This window comes from Paralichthys olivaceus, chromosome 6 (genome assembly GCF_024713975.1).
Source record: "Paralichthys olivaceus isolate ysfri-2021 chromosome 6, ASM2471397v2, whole genome shotgun sequence".
NCBI lineage: Eukaryota > Metazoa > Chordata > Actinopteri > Pleuronectiformes > Paralichthyidae > Paralichthys > Paralichthys olivaceus.
In genome coordinates, this window is record NC_091098.1 from 12207984 (window position 1) to 12229162 (window position 21179).

At 40.8% G+C, this 21179-nt stretch overlaps 2 protein-coding genes across 8 annotated transcripts; one reads left to right on the top strand and one right to left on the bottom strand.

Moving 5' to 3' along the window:
- Nucleotides 1-240: 240 nt before the first annotated feature.
- On the bottom strand, nucleotides 241-3310 carry emp3b (epithelial membrane protein 3b (MAM blood group)). 2 transcript variants are annotated; one of them, XM_020088914.2, is made up of 5 exons: nucleotides 3191-3310; nucleotides 1864-1944; nucleotides 1657-1759; nucleotides 1418-1558; nucleotides 241-890 (listed from the first exon to the last, which is right to left on the bottom strand). In XM_020088914.2, the coding sequence occupies exons 2-5, from the start codon at nucleotides 1939-1941 to the stop codon at nucleotides 715-717; spliced, it is 498 nt and encodes a 165-aa protein (XP_019944473.1). In that variant the 5' UTR covers nucleotides 1942-1944; nucleotides 3191-3310; the 3' UTR covers nucleotides 241-714. The 2 variants fall into 2 exon arrangements, with proteins under 2 accessions (XP_019944473.1, XP_019944474.1); XM_020088915.2 differs by having other exon boundaries at nucleotides 505-890; nucleotides 1864-1947; nucleotides 3191-3261.
- A 1708-nt stretch (nucleotides 3311-5018) lies between these two features.
- ccdc30 (coiled-coil domain containing 30) lies at nucleotides 5019-20799 on the top strand. Of its 6 annotated transcripts, none has more exons than XM_069525938.1 (27): nucleotides 5307-5446; nucleotides 5891-6098; nucleotides 7546-7728; nucleotides 7933-8053; nucleotides 8288-8478; nucleotides 8722-8805; nucleotides 9515-9671; nucleotides 10079-10150; nucleotides 10694-10809; nucleotides 10904-11031; nucleotides 11134-11326; nucleotides 11419-11517; nucleotides 12272-12400; nucleotides 12555-12692; nucleotides 12956-13134; nucleotides 13982-14249; nucleotides 14512-14634; nucleotides 15444-15614; nucleotides 15833-16042; nucleotides 16502-16659; nucleotides 16772-16937; nucleotides 17420-17541; nucleotides 17708-17849; nucleotides 17975-18111; nucleotides 18372-18489; nucleotides 19168-19232; nucleotides 19339-20799. In XM_069525938.1, the coding sequence occupies exons 2-27, from the start codon at nucleotides 6084-6086 to the stop codon at nucleotides 19544-19546; spliced, it is 3693 nt and encodes a 1230-aa protein (XP_069382039.1). In that variant the 5' UTR covers nucleotides 5307-5446; nucleotides 5891-6083; the 3' UTR covers nucleotides 19547-20799. The 6 variants fall into 6 exon arrangements, with proteins under 6 accessions (XP_069382040.1, XP_069382039.1, XP_069382035.1 ...); XM_069525934.1 differs by lacking the exon at nucleotides 5307-5446 and adding an exon at nucleotides 8977-9054 and having other exon boundaries at nucleotides 5941-6098; XM_069525936.1 differs by lacking the exon at nucleotides 5307-5446 and adding an exon at nucleotides 8977-9054 and having other exon boundaries at nucleotides 5941-6098; nucleotides 14530-14634.
- Nucleotides 20800-21179: the final 380 nt, after the last annotated feature.

Sequence of the window (21179 nt, forward strand, 5' to 3'; positions counted from 1 at the left end):
ATTTATCTATCTATCTATCTATCTATCTATTTATCTATCTATCTATCTATCTATCTATCTATCTATCTATTTATCTATCTATCTATCTATTTATCTGTCTATCTATCTATCTATCAATCTGTCTATTTATCCGTCTGTCTATTTAATCTATTATTTTTGTCAAATCAATATTACGCATATATTATTTATAGTTTTACATATATGCATACATTCCATATGTATCATGATAAATAACAATCGTTTATTATATAATATTTTATTATTTGTTTTATTGAAAATGCATTTGATATTTGATAACAAATGTAAAATTTATTTTATAGAAATGAAAAAAGAGATTTAAATGGTGTTCTTAAAATATATGTAATTACAAAAAATTATGATATGAAAAAAGGTGGGAAGAGCTACTACAATTTAAAGAATTTAACACACCTCAAGGCCTACAATACTAATTAAAACTTAATGATGAGCAACTTAAACCAATGATAAAACAGAAGGAGAGCATTATTGGATTCAAATTAAGGATTTTTGAGTTTGCGTCAGAGAAGGACAAATATTTTCTAGGTAATTTTTCCAATATACAAGTATCAACAATTCAAAAAACATAGCAACATAGACATTTGTGACATTGTGACAAAATTAAACTTTCTGATTGACAAGTCAGGTCAATAATTTGTTTTCCAACACTGCTGTCGGCTTGGTTTTCTTTTTCTCAGATCACTCCTTCTTACGCAGGTGAATGTATATGACGCCGCTGCACAGCAACAAAGGGACACACACCCAGGCCAGGATGAAGCAGTAGCCAAAGTGTCCAGAGGTCAGCTCTTTGGAGCTGGAGAGGATTTCCTTATTATGTAGTGTGTAGATGAGAGCTGCAGAGAAGGCTGTCAGACCTGGGAGGAGGGTGGAGAAAAGGTTTTGAGTTGTCGTGTTGTGGAGATAGTGTTACCTATTTAATATAAACATTCAATCACCACAGGTATGTCAGAGTTGCCATAACAGAATGGGCATCAGAATCAGATGTGTACCTATCCCACAATATTAGACATATTTGCACCACTTCAACCAGAATTTAGATTTGGAGCCACAGCACATTATACCGTGTTTTGGTTATAATATGAATGATCATACTTTTATAAGTAGCCTATGTTAGGGATAGAAAACTGGCCCTGCAAGAAACAACACTTTATTTTACCCACACCAGACTCTGATACCAACAACGTCTTGTTCTTGAGAAATAAGAAGAGCAACATTTTCTCTTCTGCTGTTCCTGACATATAGAAAATCCTGTTTGTAAACTTTCACCAGATATAATTCAGTTGCCTCCGTCTTCAGTTTTTTAAGAGCGGGCCTCTGCCTTTCCAAATGTTCTCATCATAGCCACACATATCAGCAGCACATTGTCTCATTCCACTGTTACCTGCAAAGACTTGACACAGCCCGGTGAAATAGAAGAGTCCGCCCTTAGACATGGTGAACAGCTGACCCAGGAACACCAAGAAGGAGATAGAAGAGAAGACCACTGACAGAACCATGAGGACCTGCACTGCCTGGAGCCACTCTGAGAAAATGACAACATCACCATATCTTCAAAGAAAAGCTTAACTCTCAAATTTGACCTTTTCACAGAGGCCTGGAAAAAATGAAACTGCTGTTTACCAGATTCTTTGGAGGATGCACAAAGCCAGGTTCCCGTGAAGTTGTCGAACCTACAGTTGTACCACAGATCTGAGTTCTCCATGCCGTCCCACACCCACCAGGACTTAAACAAAGAGAGAGCAGACATGACCCACACGGCTGCATATGTCGCACTTATGACATCATAATAACAAGTGGCTAAGCTCGTGCCCGGAATGTGATGATTACCTTCTCCATGGTTGCTATGAACAGCATGGCCAGGGTGATGAGATGGAGCAGGGTCACAAACATCAGCAGATAAGCCATTTTCTGCTTAGAAACAAATGAAAACAAGTTAAATATGGGTTCAAACTACATCCAGCTTCTAAGACTGAAATAGTGTGTGACTGGTTTTACACATTTACCACTTCCACAGGGAAAATCACTGTTGGGTCACTTTTCTGTTTTGCCTTGAAACACAACATGGAAAATGTGACCCGAGCTGAACACAGTATACTCTGTGTTGCATAAGACCGTACTTCCAAAACAGTATGGTTAATTTTAAAACTTCTCTGTGACTGTGCTTGTGCGTCGCCACCATGAAAGCAAACCTGCAGAGAAACTGGGCGGGCCAAAAGAGATCGAAAATCTAAACGGTGCCAAAATATTTACTCAATTAAACTCCTCTGAATGGTCGTGTTTGAGTCTGGAGTTCATCGTACATTTGGATTTCATTAGGGCTGCTCCACTTGTAAACTTGCAGAGGAAATTAAAGTCTGACGGAGAAGCCTCTAAATCTCAATCTTACGCCGCGCACACAGAAATAAAAGCACAACAAACAAGTTAGTCTCCCAAAAAGGAGTCGTACTGTGAAAAGGAGAAGATATAGAAGTAAAGAAATAAGTAGAATGTAATAGACCATGAAGATCTTTATCTGTAGGAGAGGTCCATTTGGGTGGGTGTGTGGAGTCACTGTCAAATTATGTCAGAGGAGTTCATCCATCACATCAAAATAAATCAATTATTCAGTAAATGGAGCTGGATCTGAAAGAATAATTTGAGTGTAAAGAATGAATCAATCAATACACACATCACAAATATACGATAACATTGTGTTGTGTTGTTTCTTGGCTGGTAAAATAAGTCTTAATCATTTTCGGGAAAACAAGATCTGTGGTGATAAAAACTGCATCTTTTGATGGCAGGATTTTTTGCCCATTTCTTTTAGAGCGTTTCTTATAAGGATATGTGATACAGAGACACTACCTTTTTTAATACATATACAGTATCCTCTTGTCACTTTTGTTTTGTACTTGCGTCTTCTAATGTATATATTGTATCTTTTTACATTGAGCTCTTTTACCTTAATGAATTGTACTTTTCTCTCTTTTCTTACTTATACTCCCCATATGACATTGCTCTTTTTGCATTGCTGAACTTTTCATTGTGCCTTGACCCTGTGTTAATCTACATATAGGACAAATAAAACTTGAATTTAGATGTTATCTACTCCAACACATGATTTAACAAGACTAATTTCAAAATTCTATAAAAAGTCAAGGAACTATCTACTCACCACAGGTATCGTCTGTTCCTCTGAATGAGACCTCTTATGAGTGGTTTCACTACTCTACAACGTTTGTGTCCCTCTGTGGTCCTCTCCCGTCTGGCCTTGCCACACCCCCTCTATTTTTTCAATCACTCCATCCAAACTTTCCAAGGAGAACGCCCATTTCCTCTGTGCAGAACAGAGCTCCCTCTTAGTCCCTCGGAACAACATCACCATCCAAAAAAGACTGAAATGAGAGACCCACCCATGGGCAGCAGAGGCACATAAAACCCACATGAAAAGACCTCCTCTGTAAACAGCCTGCCTGAACTGCCCTTTGGTATAATGAGCATACACTAACCTTACCTCATTACATTCATTATCTGACTCTTCATGGGTAGAGATGAAAAATTATCACGTAGCTGCAACATAGCTCACATTTCTACACTGGGACATGAGTAATCAGAGTACACTGGTCACTATGAAAACATCTGGGCGGGACACAGCATGCACATGTTGTAGGTTCAGTGGAGGCAACAGGAAAACAGCAAATGACCAAGTTTTAAAACACCAATTTTACACAGGGCACTGATTGTAAAGCATATTTCACCATATTGAACTGCAAAATGTTTGTATTTTTATTTTTTAAACCAAATTTACGAAAATATCTGTGAACTTTTATGTAAAAAAAATCATACAAAGATGACGTCAGTGTTAAATATAAATATTTAATTTCAACCTTAATTTTAAATGTTAAAGTTAAATGTAAATGTTAGATCTAAATGTTAATATTAAAACTAATGATCAAATGTTAATCCTAAACATTAAATCCAAATCTAAATATTCAATCTTAATCTTGATGTTAAATCTATATGGTAAATCTGATAAGTGTTTTACATTTCCATAAAACAAACAGCAATGTACGATTATTCTTGTATTTGAAACCATGTATAATAATGTGCATATTTCTTCATATTACATTTCATGTTATAATTTATATTTTAGATTATCATATGAATGAGATCAAATAATGGCAAAATTATGTGAAATTATAAAACAATATTTAACTTCACAGGAAAAAAAGTTTTTTATTGTGTGCACTCTAGACCTGCAACCACAATACATGTATACAAACACTGTCCTATATTTTAGATTACAAGCTGTTTACCAAGGACAATTTTGACAAATGATTATTTCCCATAAACTTTTTACAGGCCTACATCAACGGAGCCTGATAATAACCTGGTGACCTGTTAGTTACCAACATTTATTGAAACATGTTTTTAAAAAAAACATTTAATTAGTTGAAACTTCCTGGATCGACTGAAGGGTTGCCAGGTCTGCGTAATATAAAAACGTCACTTTCTTAGAATATAGGACAAGATGTTTGCCAGCACATAGTCAATTTGACAGAATTTGATCATACAAGCAATTATGTGTTAAGCACATAAGGAATCATGCAGTAAACATAAGGAATCATGCAGTAAACATAAGGAATTATACATAAGGAATCATACAGTAAACATAAGGAATTATACATAAGGAATCATACAGTAAACATAAGGAATCATATAGTATAAATTCTGAGGGAAATCCGCGGTGGATCTGACAACCCTGAGCACGGCTGTCCCCTGTGTCTCCTCTGAATGGTATGACCCGTTGCCTAGGAACCAGTAGAAGCCAATTCACTCAACCACGCCTGTTCTCGAGCTTTATTTTCTTCCCACCCGAGTTGGGCGAAGTCCCGCCTCTGCCTTGCCTCTGATTGGACCAGGATTAGGCACGAATAGTGGTGATTGGCTACAAACAGGGGGAATATCGGGATAAGCCAATCAGAGGTGAGGTAGGGGCGGCTCTTCGCTCTCCTCGGGTGCGAGTTAATGACACCGTTTCCCAGCGCCTGGTTCTTCATGGCGCTGTTATCGTTTTAAAGGTGAGTCCAACTGTGTCTGCTCACGTTGTGTTGGGCTCCATCACCTCCAGGGAGCCAGCGGTGAGGCTGGAGTCTCTGGGCCCCGCAGAGGAAACCTAACGGCCGCCACCAGACCGAGCTGAGCGCCCACTGGAGAAAGCTATGGCTAGTGTTAGCCCGCTAGCTGAATGTGGAGTGAACCCACAGTAACTTTGGCTCTAACTTTGCTAACTAGCTCCCGCTGCGGCTCGGCACTGTTGTCAGTTATTTACCAGCACGTCAGCATCCAGTGATTCAACAGCACCGTGGTTATAAGCTCCGGGACATCTCTGTGGATTATAATGAGCCTGCGTGGTCAGAAAGGAATGCGAGTAAGTGGCTGTTGTCCGACATAAAAACATTTGCTCCTCCTCGTCAGACATTTTGGGCAGAGAGCTCAGCTTGAATTTAAAGGTCTTTAACCCCCAAGAGGTGAAAGTCCTCGTTTATTGCTAAGAGAAGTAACGGTTGTCTGCACATCGTAAGAAAGCAGAGATGCTTTACTTGCTTTATGCACCAGTTTCAGGAAGACGCCTGCACAGGAGAGGAGCTGTTACTGTCCATCATGTTAATGCTTCATGATAACATTGCTGCAGATAGCGAGTCACCATGAAGCTTTGCATAGCCTCCGATGATGCAGTGTAGCTCATCTGCTCTTCGGGGTGTGTGCACTTGCTTGTGTAAACGGAGAAAGCTTCGGTCTGATCTCAATTCATGTGCCTGCAAGTCCTAACACGACCTGACAGCATTGTTTTAAAGTATGTTATGTTTTACAGGTGAACACGTGGACAGGGGGTGTTGTCATGGATGAGCTGCAACAACAATGGGAGTGATGGAGAATGAGGACGTGCTGATCATCTTTGCAAATCGAGTCTGGTTCTGTGCAATACCATGTAGGCTGAGTTGTTTCCACCACTGAGGAAGAAGACCACCACTCACATGCAGCTTTCATAAACCTAACACAGGACCATGGATCATGAAGAGGTAACTTTATTTAAGCTTTAATTTATTTACAGATGTAACTGTTAAGATGCTTTCAACTGCAGTTGATTTTTGAATTAACTTGTGCACACTATTTCAATCCACACAAAGAAGTAACATTGTGTTATTAGTATTATTATTATTGAACTCTTGTTCTCTTGTTTAGGTTTTTTTGCTAGGTATGGGGGATATGGCCAACACTGTTGTCAAAATGAAAATTCTCATATCAGTTGATATCAATAACTACTGTGATAAAAATCGAATTTTTAGAAATTTAAAGACTGGATTTTCCCCCTAAGTAAAGGGTGTGGTTTTCAACTCCTTTTTGGGCAGAGAATGACAAACACTTGATAAACAGCAAAACATTTTATAAATCTGAAGTAGATCAATCATGTGTAATACCTCCTTACTGTTCTTGCGCAATGTATAAGCAATATATTGATATGAATTGGATCTTTGTTATATAGCTATTTCTGAAAATTATACTGCGATAATCATTGATCTTGTTTTGTTGCCTAATCCTAGTTTCATTATTTGACAATGGCAAGAGCACGCACCAGTTTGTGTCATGTTTAAGTACACCAGCGACAGGTGACCTGATCCGAGCTTGAGACAATATGTGGCATGTTGTTGGAGCTGTAATTGCTCCTGGAGTGGTCTAAATGCTCCATGGTGGGGCCTGCTCAGGTTACTAGCCCTACATGGCACAGTATTGAATTCAGTAACAGGTGTTTAGTGCTGGCATGCCTCACTGATGTTGTGTCCATCTCCTGTGTGTCACTCAAACAGATCAGTTTTCTGCGAGGCTGGCAGCCTTGATGTTGAACACTTCTGTCGATGCTATAGTTTGCAGGATAGTTCTTTCATTGTTCAACAAAAGGAAGAAACAAATGTACAAAAAAACATTTTGTTTATGTTGCAGGTGTAATAGCGTGACATATTTGAACTAGAGTAGCACTCTGTGGCTCAACAGTCCCTTTTTAAATTCATTCAAGCTACACCAAATTTCAGATACTCATATATGGACCATATTTTTTTCCATCAGGATCTATGAATTATTTTAGGGAAAACTGTGAAAGTGTAGGAAAACACTTAAATCCTGGATCCACCCCAGATATGGATCTGCACTAAAATTGAGTGGGTTCTTCCCTGACCCATACCAAACAGAGAGGAGGGAAAACATAACCTCTGGCTTGGTGGTGGGAAAAACAAGCCTCTAGAAGAGTATGGAATTTTGTCGATAACTGAAGCAAGAGCTGAATAATCACTGTGCTATATAGTCACAGCTTTACAAAATAACAACAAGCAGCATGTCCAAGGCTACTCTTTTACAAGTTTAGTTTGTTGGTATTTCACCTCACAAGCTGCCACTTAGTTCTAGAGCTCAACATTGTCCTGATCAACATGATATCAGGTCCCATAACATTCACCCCCTCCTCTGGGTCCTCAGCCGCAGACGGAGCTGGACAAGATATCTCTGCGGCTTCAGGAGGATGGCTTGCCTCCGGCAGCCAGTGCGGAGGAGCGGCAGCGCCATCTTTGGCAGCAGCTGCTCCGAGGTGAGGCGAAGCTCCGGTCAGTCACACAGGAGCTGCAGACCTTACGTACCCAGCAGGCCAATGAGATGAAGGAGGTGAGACACTTCAGTTACAGACCCCTTGACCTAATTTGTATGATTTAAGTTTCCCAACTGTCCAGTCTGACAAAGTATGCCCACATATTCCTTATTGAAATCTAACTGCTATAGTTAATGACTGGACTACTTTTAAAATACTCTTATTGTTCTTTGAACTGAAGTCACTGATTCAATATTTTGTGATTTCTTACTGTTTGTCAGGTGGAGAGCTACGTTGCACATATTCGTGGTCTGTTGGAAGAGCGCGAGTGTCTGACTGCAGACTACGAAAGAGACAATGAACACTTGCGACAGGAGCTTCACCAGATCAGACAGCAACAAGGTGAAATCAGAGCAGCTGAAGTTGCCATTCTTTGCTTTGGGTTGAAGCATTGCTGGGATCTCCAGAGCTTCTCAGCAGGATATTCTAAAAAGCAGATTTTTATTAGCCATGAATGCTCCGATATCATCTGTGAGATAGAGTTTCCAGCTAATTAGTTGTTGTTCTGTCTGATCCTAAATGTTTATTCCTCTGGCTGCCGCACCAACAACTGACAAGTGTAAACCTTTACTTCAGAGAGTCAGACCAAAGAGCTGGCGGAGATGCTGGCTCAAGAGGACCTAGTGGAGATAGGCTTGAGCAGCCCCAGTGAGCAGGTTGCTTACTTGCTGGTGGAGAGGGCCACGCTGCTGGAAAGGTTGGAGGCATCTGAGAGGAGACTGGAAAGTCAGAGCTTCAGTGGAAACTCAATGGATGGCCACCACCAGGTAAAGGACTGTCCTACATCATCAGGGGACTGTTCAACTTCCTCATGATATGTTATTCATCGAAGGCTATCACATATAACCACTTGGAAATATTTTAATAATTTATATAGTATGAAAAGTTCTTTTTCACCATCACTGTCTTCAATCATAGAACATTTTCATACTGCATGGCTAACTATCTCAGGCAAATCCTGAGGCCTTGTAAACATGGTAAAGTGAGTCTCTGTTTTTCTATGGCACTAGGGACCGGAACATATTCACCACATCATGGGGGAAGAGCTAAGGCAGCGGAGGGAGCATATACAGAAGAGCCTAGACATGACAAAGGTGAGTTGACTCTCACTGTGCTCTTGCTACAAGTCTCTATAACTCCTCAAAATGTTCAGTTTGAATAAAGTGTGTGAAGAAATACTAAGCTTTTTTCCAGTTATTACAAGGATAGTTTGTTAGTTATTTACTGTTTGTTGTGATTCTTCACACACTGGTCTTTCCTCTTAGCAGTGCTCATCCCAGAGTCCGTGGAAGAAGCTGTTTGGGCTGCGTAGGTCTGGTCAGAGCAAGCACAATATTACCCCTGTAGGTTTCCACCTCACAGCGTTTACTAACTCAGTCACTAACACCAATATTGTGATCAAACGAGGGCATCACGGTTTACAACTGGTTTTACTTTTTAAAATTCCACACTGATAATGTGCCTTGATATCTGCACTGCCACCATGATGCAGACAACCTCACTTGTCTCTGTAACATACCTACCAATACAATTTTCTAACAACAGATGAATGTATAAAAATGGTGTATAGGCAGAACAGTAATGGCATGTCACAGGTAACAGCATGTGTACTTTTTGTCCCACTGATGAGATTAGACTGTCCACTCACTGCCCTCGCTCCTCTCCAGGCCTGAAGCGATGCTGAATCACCACCTGAAAATGCATGTCTCTCACAACAGCATGGGCCCCTTTTTTTCTCCCAGTTTTCTTTCCCGCTTTACTCCTCCCACTACAAACCACCCCTAACTAATTCTTAAACATCAGGCCCACAGTGAGGAGATTTCACAAGAGCGGAATGAGCGCCAGCGGCTGGAGCGGGACCTGGAGGAGGCGTCCAGGAGGCTAGCGATGGCTCATCAAGATATCCGTCGACTCACCAATGAGCTGGATGTCGCCAAAAACAGCAGCGTAGAGTCAAATGGTATGTTACAGACTTAACAGTATTGAGTATACTTTTTATTGATGTCTCTTAAGACTGAATACACTTACAGTAAACAATTATCTCTTTATATTATTGCATGTAAGTGGTTAGAAGAAACACACATTATAGCACAGAGTTACTATGAATGTCACACGTGCAGCCCCAGTGTATCCATGTTGTTGCCTCCAACCTTTTAAAATATTTTGATTTCCACATACCGTTGTAAGACTACAGATTTTACAGTAATAGTTATTTTCTAATCTTTCTAATGTTTGTGGAACTGGGGTGTTAATGTAGCCAACTGCAGGAAACGAAAGAACACAGGAGAAGTAAAGTTTTGAAAGACATTGATTAGTAGAGAGCATATTTTCTGCTTCATAGAATTTAAGATTTGCTTATAATCTCAGGGTCTGGGCTTCAGGGAATGGTCCAAGAAGTAGAAAACCTGAGGAGGGAAGTGGACAAACTCAAACACTGTGGTGAGACAGACGTGGGTGTGATGTAAATTACTGCCAGACACACCACCTGAGTAGGAAATTGATTTACTATCACATGTCTCTCTCCATTGGCGATTCTATTCTTCTTCTTCTTCAAAAATATTTCCCCCTGTCTCCTATTTTGTTTTGTCTGAATCTTGGGCTGCATTCAGATCTGATGTTACATACAACTGTTATGTCACATTCCTAGTTTGGCAACAGATTTGTTTACAACAATGTCACATAATCAGACAGATGTAAGACTCGTCCATTAGAAAGTTGAAATGCATAATGTGTTAAGTTGTTATGACTTTAAATCTCCTGCTTTTAACACTTCCAACATTCTTGACAAATTGACCACGTGCCTTTAACAACCTCTGTGCTCTATATGTGTTTGAGGTGTAAAAAGGCAAAACAAGAAAAACAAAAAGACATTTTTATGTTCAAAAGTTACACACTAACATATATATATATATATATATATATATATATATATATATATATATATATATATATATATATATATTCATGTTTTGTTCTCCACAGATTTGATGAAGCTGCAGCAAGCAAAGGAGGAATACGACAGACTAGATGCGGAGAACAGAGCTCTGAGGGAGAGAGTGCGCACCATAGAATTCAAGAAGAAAAATCTCCAGGGACAGGTAGATATTGCCTGAATTTATTTACCATAATAAAACGTTTAAAACACAGAGAAGTTGTTGCAGCTGCTTGGTTTTGTTTGTTGTGTTTGTTCAGTTGCCAATAAATGATGCAGACCAAGAATTTGTAGCTGAGGAGGATCGAAAGGACAAGAGCATCAGCATGGAACCACAAAACAATCTGTCAGCCTCATCAGCTCAGGAAAAGGATAATATTCACAAACGGTTAATATATTACATCCTCAACTACTACAAACTATTTAAATTAGATTGTGATCCAGAGTATTCCCACTTCGTCTTTCTTATATCATCATTATTTGCCGATAGGTGTCATGAGGCGATGGAAGATGGGCTCGTGCAGGTCAGAGAGCTGCACCGGCAACTCCAGAGGCTACGCAAGCAACAGGAAGAGCTGGAGGAGAGGAACGAGGAGCTGGAGGCCCTGCTGGGGGAGGCCCAGAATGCCAGCAAGGAGGAGAGTCATCGCCATGAGGCTGAACTGGAGGGGCTGCACAGGAGGGTAATGAGCAGCACTAAATCCTTGCTTAATTTCTTAATGTGACAAAAGATTACTCTCTAATCGCCGAGAAATGATCTGAACTGGTTTAACAGATCAAAAGCCTGGAGGCAGAGCTGAAGAAGCAAGACGCCCATGAAAAGCTGATGAGGAACGGAGATGAGGCCAAAACCACTGAGTCCTACCTACAGCTGGTAAGATTTGTGTTCTCCTGTGATTATTTCACAGTAGTGAGTCCAAAAAGAACAAGTAGAGCTCAACTCCCTCTGTCTGAAGGCTTTTAATGCCAATAGTTAAAATGTAAAATGAAGGAATTGTATACTATAATCAGCAAAAAAGAAAATACATGTGATTGAGACAGAGAATAGCTCTCTACATAAAAATGAAAGAGGTTATTTATGCATAGTTTTATTCTTGATTAGTGTTGGTTGTCTGCTAACTTTTAGTATTCCAAAACATAACTTGGATTGAAAAAAAAAACTTGTATTCTTCTATAATTTTTTATTTGACTCAGTGTTATCTACTGTGTTTAACTTCCTTATTTACCATCAATTTATTGGTATTATTCAGTGGTCTTATTCTTTAGACTCTATTGTATCTCACATTTTACTTCCTGGGTTTGATTGCCATCTTATTTTCCATTAGTTAATTTATTTTTATAACAGTTTTAATTGTATTTCTTCATGTCTTTTTATGAATATAAATTAAATTCAGTGTTTTAAAGCACTTTGAGCTGCATTTCTTGAATGAAAGACACAAATAAAGTTTATAATTATTATTATTTTTATCATGACTAATACATTACAATTTAAATCTAACTATATAACCTAATCTCTGTTCCTGCCAAACAAAGAAAAATTGAATGCTAACATTTTAATATACTTCATCTTCCATGGCTCAATGCAACCTGTAAATACTTTGCACTCTTCTTTCATGCCGTGTGTGAAGCACTTAAGGGACAGTAGCCAGGAGAGATTGGCTCTGCTTGAGGCACGGCTGACCGAGGAGAAGGACTGGAGGAAACAGTTGGAGTTGGACCTCAGTGCTGCTCAGGCTGCACTCAAGAAAGACAAAGGGGTAAAAACAGAAACACATGTCTGCTGCATTATCTGACAAAAATGAAATAACACAACACCTACACAAGTATGTGAGAAGTCTAGTCCTGATGCACAGTTGTTATTTTGAACCACACAGTTAACTATATGTGATTCCTTCATTCTCTACACCAAAGGCTTTGCAGATAGGTGAGCGAGAGCTGAAGAAGCTGAGACTGGAGGTCAACAGCCTTCAGACCGAATGTCAACAAGGGAAAACGCTCATCAAGAGCCTCACACAAGTCAAAGGGGAAAAAGCAGTTCTGGAAGAAAAGGTTCATTCAATTTACAACACAGGACATATTATCTCTGAGTAGAAGTAAAAATACAAAAGTATAAAGAATGCACCACTTGAATGTCTATTTAACAAAATAGACAGGTGAAGTATAATATAAATAACCAAAAATGTGTCCATGGTAATTGCTGACAAAGAATTTGCAATAAGCATAAAGGGAAAGGTCTCAGAAATACTACTGAATGCATCACTCTACTAAAATAAGTTTCTCTCCATTTTCCCTCTTGACTCTGTTCCTGTCAGTTGGCCCAGATGGAGCGCGCCCACAGCCGACTCCAGAGCGAGCTGGAGCACCGTAAAGACAATAACAGGACCCAGGAGGACCTGAAGGAAAACAGGCTTCAGGTGCAGCAGCTGCAGGAGCAGGCTGACCGACTGACTGCTGAACTCAGCAGCCTCCAGACAGCATACACCACTCTGAGGTCGGTGTCAGTCCTTAGTTCATCTGCAGTACACAGAACAACTTAGGCAGTAGCATTTCTGAGACCTGTCCCTTTATGCTACTCACAAAAATAAAAGCTGAATAAAAGAATGAATAAAAAAACAGTCAAGGCATAAAAATACAACTATTTCGATTTTACAGATTCAATCCTGTGGCAGGGGTGGGTATTGTCTTTAAGTATTCTCTGGGCTATCTGCACGTTCACATCACTTTTTATGCCTCAGCGCTGGTGACAGCTAGTGGCCGGCGGCATCATGTTGTCAGGTTGTCTGCCCATCTTTCTGTCCGTCCCATTCTTGTGAACATGATGTCTCAGGAACGCCTTGAGGGGTTTTCTTCAAAATTGGTACAAACATTCACTGGGACTCGGGGATGATCTGATTAGAATTTGGTAATTAAAGGTTGAGGTCACTGTGACCATACATTTTTGGTCTTGTGAATGTAACATCTCAGGAACACCTTGAAGAAATGTCTTCAAATTTGTAACAAACATTCATTTGACTCACTGATGAACTGATCAAGAAGGTCAAAACATGTTTTTGGCCTCTTGAACATCATATCTCAGTTCTGCCTTTAAGGAATTTCTTCAAATTTTTTGACCAGTTGTCACTTGGACCAATAAATTCGAGTCCAAGGTCTCAGTGACCTCAAACAAGTTTGGAAAAATGTATGTACACTGAAATGGTTGGCAAAGGCTCCCAACCGCAGTGGGGAAGTGATTTGAGAACTGTAGAGCTACTCTAGCTTTATCTTTCTACACTGTTTTTTTTAATAAATGTAAACAGCCGCAACAAACCCACTGATGAATGACTGTGCATATTTTCTAGGGATGAAATGGTTTCTGAGCGGCGGCAGAGTGCAGAGCTCCAGGCCAAGCTGAGCTCCAGTGTTCAGGAGAAGCTGGCAGCTGAGGGAGAGAGAGAGAGACTGGAGCTCAAGACAGAGCGGCTCAACGAGCAGCTCAAGTGGTATCAAGAGCAGCTTGCCTCCACAAAGGAAGCACTTAGTAGCAGCCAGAAGCTTGAACTGCACACTGGTCATACTGAATCAAGACTAAGTCCAGTGGAGAGGACCATGGATGAAAGCTTGGATCAGGTAATTGGATTTCAAGTTTTTTTGCTGGGGTATGTGAAATCATCTTGTCTGACTGTTGAGTTAGATAGATGTTCACGAATTATAGAGGAGAGAGGATGTTCTTCAGCATTGCAGCTCAGTTTCAAAGTGATGCTGTCTGGCATTGATGTGTTTGAGTGAGGCACCAGATCCTCAGTGAGAAGACATGTTTCTGTAGAAGATCAGTGTCGGCCTGCTGGTTAGGATCATATAGAATTCATTTATGTGTGTGTGGTGTTTGTAGCTTTCATGTCTGAAACAGGAGCTGAGTCATATGCAGACCAAGCTAGAGGATGAGCGGCAGCTGGCCCTCCAGCACCAACTGGCCCTGCAGGCTCAAGTCAAAGAAGCCCAGGCACACATCAAAGTACGTATTACACGTAACTGTTTTTTTCCCCTTGTCTTTATTCTAGAGCGGCTGTTCAGTCGATTGATTTAATGCTCAGACTATGTAATGCTCTCACTCAAAACCCTGCACTCGCACTCAAGTAGCCTATGCTTGTGTTTACATTTGCTCTGCTGGTGCACTCAGATATTTTTCTGCTTGGGCAGATTGCTTGTGCCTCAGCTCTTCTTCGTACAGGACCCTTAAAGAAGCAAAGCTAAGGCACCCGCATGAGGACAGGGCATTTTGATTTGTCAGCATCACACTTGATAGTCTATAGGTTGAAGAATTTTTACAAACTTGTTGCACAAAAAAAATCCAAGAGCAGAGGAGAATTCGCAGAGCACACACACGTGTACAGAAGCAGCGTGAGTGCGAGGAGAAGACATAGGAGAAGACATGCATAACACATTCTTATCAAACCCAACAGCCATGCGGTTTCTGTAATTCAATCTGAAAATCTAATTAGAGCAAAGCCTGTTCAGTATTTTGAATTTCATTTGTCTTTTCGTTACCTTACTTTTAAAATCACAGCAGCAACATTATACGATACTGAAGGGAGTATACAACTGACTATTGGTGATTTGGATAAAGTGACATTTATACGAATATATGTTTTAAACATTTCTAGCTTAGCCTGTAATAATAAATTCTGATGGTTATCACAAAAGCTTTAGGCCTCCAAACTGTTAGATTGGTCAGGATTAAAATTAAAAAAATTACACAGACACTTCAGGTTACCTTTACTGATCTGTAATCCCCTAAACCTTGTCTCCTATTTTCTTCTTCAGTCCCAGGACTCGGTGCTGAACCAGAAGGCAGAGGAGGCCAAACAGATGAAGCAGGACCTGCAGAGGGCTCAGAGCCTGTTCACCTCAGCAGAGAGAGAGCTGCGCTATGAGAAAGAGAGGAACATGGACCTGAAGAGACACAACACCCTGCTGGACCAGGAAAAACTCAAGGTTGGTGTTTAATTACGGTACACATGGAGGTTACCTCTTAATTACTCTCTTAGTTTCTCTCTCACCTCATGATGAATGTAAATGAACATGAAACTGTAACACCAACCTTAACAGAGAAGGAAAGTGCTGCTTAAAAACACTAACTGTTAAAATAGATGTGACAGTGGTGTTAGGCATCTGTTTGTGTTTTCATACTCGTACACACGTGTTCCCTGTAGCTTTCTGCAGAACTGAAGCAGGTCCAGACCAAGCTGGTGCAGGTCGAGCAGACTCTCCACGCTCAGTTAGCTCAGAGTGAACGTCAGCAGCAGAAAATAAGGGAGCTTGAGCTGGAACTGGCACGCAACTCCACAAATCGCAGCGCCACCACCAGTCTGCAGGAGGATCTGCAGGCTGAGAGGGCACGGCTCATCGCTGCTGACAAGAAGGTCAGTGCTGGAGAAAGTAATCAGTGCCCTGTGGTCCCAGGGTTATGGTATCTAGGATATTTTATCATCAAATAGATACAAATTTACCCTCCATCAACCTAATTTAACCACAGGGATCAACTATTCAATCATTTCAATCATTCATTTACAGAAGCCTACATTTTGAGCTCTAAATAGATGTGGTTACCAGTCTCTTGGCAGCAAAGGTTGTGACATGGCAAATGTTTCAATAAATATTATTCACTTCTTTGACCTGCATATTTCATGTACATTATCTGCATATGTTGCCCGTAAGTATTATTAATAATTTAATTGATTATTGAGAATAATCAGCAGAAAAGCGAGATAAGGGAGATAATTACTGATGTCATAGAAACATGGCACCTTTTAGAAATAGATGTTTGGAGCTCCTGTTCTGCTTGTCTCTGAGTGAATCGTGTGACTTTGATGCGACGGCAGGTGTTGGAGCTGCAGCAGCAGCTTAAAAATGCCCAGCACCAGCTGCGTGTGGAGGAAGCCCGGGCTGGTGAGAGCAGCCGCTTGGAGCGGGACAGCAGGGACCTGTCTGACACCTTGTCAGCCCTGAGAGCCCAGCAGCATGAGGAGCACATCACCAGGTCACACACACACACAAACGCTGGTGCTGCTGACACTGCCCACTTTGACTTGGTCCCAGCTGTGGTAATTGTGCCATAATCAACATTGCGACTCTTTCTGTTTGACCCTCAGGAAGCTGGTGGAGCAGCGTGAGGAGGAGCTGCAGCAGCAGGTGCGCTCCTTCCGGCTGAAGGAGGCCTCCCTGACCAGGACCAACACGGAGCTCAGCCACCGTGCCCAGCAACTGGACACCCGTCTGGCCATCCTGGAGGCTGAGCTCAGCAAGGCCAGGGAGGAGGTGAAGAATAGTGTACAGCAGTTTATTAGATATCATTACTATGGCAGTAAAGTGACTTATATTAGCTTGTACTTAGCTATCAGTGTCATTTCAAGTACTTAAGGTTCAACTTTGCGTTCCTCATCTCGCAGATGTTATTTCTTGAGCTATTTTGAAAAGTTTGTTTTCCTTGCACAAGTTCACATCATACCTTAGTAGTAGAATGCATACCCCCAACATTATTATTATCTTATCAGCTACTTTATCACCTTCTCGCATGTTTATCTTTATGAAGATCTTTCATAGAAATGGTTTCAGTGGTTAATGAGTAATCCTGCTGAGAGACAGACAAGCAAACAACCATGAAAATAACCCCCTTTATCTTTATTGTGGTCAGACTGAAGTTCCCACAAACAGAGTAATCAGTTTTATCTTTTCCCCAAACTTGACCTATTCTAGTTAGAATTTTAAATTAAAATGTGTGTGTGATATGTTTCTTTCAGGTGAGAAACAGCCAAAAGTCCAGCCACAGACTGCAGGAGGAGCTGGCGGCCAGTCAGCAGGAGTGTGACAGACTGCAGGGGGATCTGCAGCAGTTTCTCCTCCAACTTGACACGCACGTCAGGTGTGCCACATAAAACACCAGTATTTTCATTGAATGCAATATTATTAATTAAAATCTTGTACTTACTAAATACTTTTTGATCAGCTCAATGCAGTGATAGCATAATCAATAATTAGGACACGAGATGTCTTTCCTGTGATTAAGTTCCTTTGCTCCCTCAACTCAGGAAGTATGACGAAAAGCAGAGTCAGCACAAGACCAAGCTGCGTCAGGCCAAACAGGTCTTTCTCAAGGTGACTGCACAGAGGGACTGCACCATCCAGAGACTGGAGAACGACCTGGTCTTGGCCTCCAGCCTCTCGCACAAGGTCACACGCATCTTGCAGGACGATGTTTGAATCCCACAATATGATATTTGAGCTTGAAAAAATGTTTACTAACATCTCTGTGTTATTATATTTCCTCCTCTGGTCTCCTTGGTGGTGTCTCACAGGAGAAGGAAAGGATCCACACAGTGATGGAGGAAAATGAGAAGCTTTTAGAGGAGAAGAGGGAACTGCTGAGGAAGATAAGTGAGGCAGAAGAAATGGGGAGCAAAGGCATGAGGACCGCCTCGACCGTTCAACACAGGTATGTTCACACTTTGAACACATGACCTGCTGGAACAGCAAGGTGCAATTGAGCCACATATGTCATTGCTGTTGTTGTTTGTCAAAATGGTTAATCATGAGCTCAAATAATGAATAAAGCCAAAATTGTATTTTCATTCAAAAATCAGGAATTCAAGGGGTTCAATCAAAATGATGCTGTTCATTGTCATTAATCCATATGCGTCAGTGAGGACATTAAGAACACACTGGTTCAATAATTTTCATATTAATCTTTTCAAGGGTCAACGTCTTAGAAATGGAAAACAGACAGCTACAGGATCGGACCCTGAAACTCTCCAATCAAGTTAGTTCCCTAGAGCGTGCCTTGAGGAATTCCCAGTCATTCTACAGCCTGGAGGTAAGACTACACATGTTTATCAGTAATGGGGACATGCCACTTCACAGGTGTTTTTTTATTTAAAACAGCTCATATAGCAAGTTTAAAGAAGGTATCTAGCTTTTTCAGTGTTACCATTTCCTCTTGTGTGTTATAAAGTTTTTTGTATGTGTATAAAAGGTCTGCAAAAAAAACCACAGTCTGCAGTGAAGGGAGCTGCTCACCCCCACAGAAAAACTGCTTCGTCAGTAGTCTGACCGATGCCACATTTGCACAATACACACCAAGTGTCTCTTCTGGTATGCCCCCCCCCCTAAGAAAAGCTGGTAAAGCCAGAGTGGAGGGCAACATTTTCTGTATGTGCGAGATGCGGTTGACTGATTACAATAGAGTGGACCAACTAGCCAATCAGAGCAGACTGAAACAAGAGCTAAAACCGAGCGTTTCAGACAGAGGCTGGAAAGAGGAGCTGCAGCAATGGACAGTAAAGGGAAAGTGATGTGTTATCTGATCATGAGAGCTTGTAAACCTTTTCATGCAACTACCTGAATTTGAGCATATGTCTCTTTAAGGTGAAAATGGTTTTGGCAGATCAGCCACCACGGCTGCAGTTTGTTTTTAGTAGAAAATGGGTGACGTGTGTCTTCTTTGTTTTTAAGATTGTGTGAATGTTTCGATAACGGTGAAAATGCTCAACAGAATGCCAAGAAGGGGCACCCCTCTGAAAGTCTCTGTGACAGCCTCCTACACGCATCTACGCTAAGGTAAAGCAGTTTGCAGTTTTCACTTTAGCTTCATATCGTATGATGATAGTAAATGTATGCTTGTATGTGGCTTTTCCCCCTAAATCTCTCATATTCGTGTCACCAGTCTGATGTCAGGTTCTTGTGACCCACTGGACATCCTGGACAAAATCTGCCGTGTGAAGGTGGGCGACCGTACGGTGATGGACAGCACTCGAGCTTCTGTCTCCTCACACCAGCTATCAGAGCAGGGTTACCTGAATCTCACCTCCCCTCTGGTTTCTCCGGAGGCCAAAGGCACAGAGGAGAGCTCTGATAATGGTGACAAGGTATGAGACATGGAACAGCAATCCACCAGCAGGAATGTGTGCTGGAGTTCAACGCGTTTTAAAGCACTTCGTATTCGCCATCTACGCTCGACACAAAAAAATACGTTGGATGGACTACAATAATAATTTTAAGAGAGTAATAATGAGTTCTGCTCAGGGTGATGTCACTTTTGTATTGCAAAGCAGATTCTTGTTTGACTTGCAAGTGCTGCATTTTGATCCAGGTATGAAAAATGTATTGTATTGAAAACAATAAGCCTGTGTAAGTGTCAATCAAATGTTCGGTGACATATGTTAAAAGGGAACAGGATGTAATGAGAGATTTATTTTGGAGGCTAGCCGACACAATATGTACGTGTTCATACACCTGGAGAGCTGAGGCCTGTTGTATGAAGCAGGTTCAACATACGCAGGATATGTTTTCATTATCCAGCTTCTCTTTACCCAACATCAGACGTCCTGGGTAACCTGTACTATGAGGCTGGTCATCAACTGTCTCAGTTCACTCTGGGATTTCTTATTCAGCTGTGAGCGTGTTCATGTGGAAGAGGTGGAGTCGTTAATTCGAGTATAAGCCACATAATCAGAACCATGAAGAAAATCTACAGTTCTGCTGCGGAGCAGGTTAGCATGGTAAGTTAAACCTGATGTTAGCTCGATAACAACAGATCTTGCTGCTTTGTAGTACAGGCCCCAGATCACAATAGTAATTCATAGCAAATCTGGATTCTTGTGTTGTCTCATGGGAAAGATATTGTTTCTTTTAAGCATAGCGATACAGGGTAAGGCACTGTTCTTAACCCTAGTGCAGTGAATGTCAAACACACTTCCCACCTGTGGATTCAGATGAGTTTAAACTGAGCACTTTATAAGAGGTTTGACTTGTGTTTATATTTGAGAAAATGTAGCAGTGGGATGTCAGTGGTACGTCTATTTCCCCCAGTTCAATTTAGTCGGGGCAGTGTTTTCTATGAAAAAATGCCTGTGGTGTTGTATGGTTATGGTTTTACTGTGTCAAAAAAACCTTTAAACACATCAAGCTGTCAATGTTGATTTCAAAGACAACCTTGATAATGTCGTGGAACCACTTTGTCTAACATGAGACTGTGTGGTAAACAGTCCCCCTCTATTCTGAGGAGCGTGTCAGCTGCAGCCACTCCAGTATTTACATCGTGCAGCTTGGCTTGTGGTTAAAAAAAAAAAGACAAACATCCAAAATGTGGGAAAAGCCACAGAAGCTAGTTTGGTGTATTTTGAGCTTCCAGAGCTGTTTTTTTTTTTTCTTTTACATTGGTGAACCTCGAAGGTTCTTGTACTTGTACTTTAGCCACAAAGCAGAGAGTTGAGTTTTATACATAAGATTAATTAAATTGAATGAATTACTACTGTTAATGTGTTGAGTTTCAGTAGTGGTTTTACACAGTGGAAGCTTTGTAGTCTTTTTGTTTTCAATGTGCCTGAAATGATGAAGTGTTTAAAACTTTATCGTGCTGCTGCGTGCGTCAACACATTTTATAACACAAGCCTATTACGCGACAGACATGTAAACTGTGATGTAGCTGTGTAAATAAGTTTTTTTTTTAAACAAAATTATTTTCATAAATAAAAGCAAATGAATAAACAGAGTACTTGGTTTTAT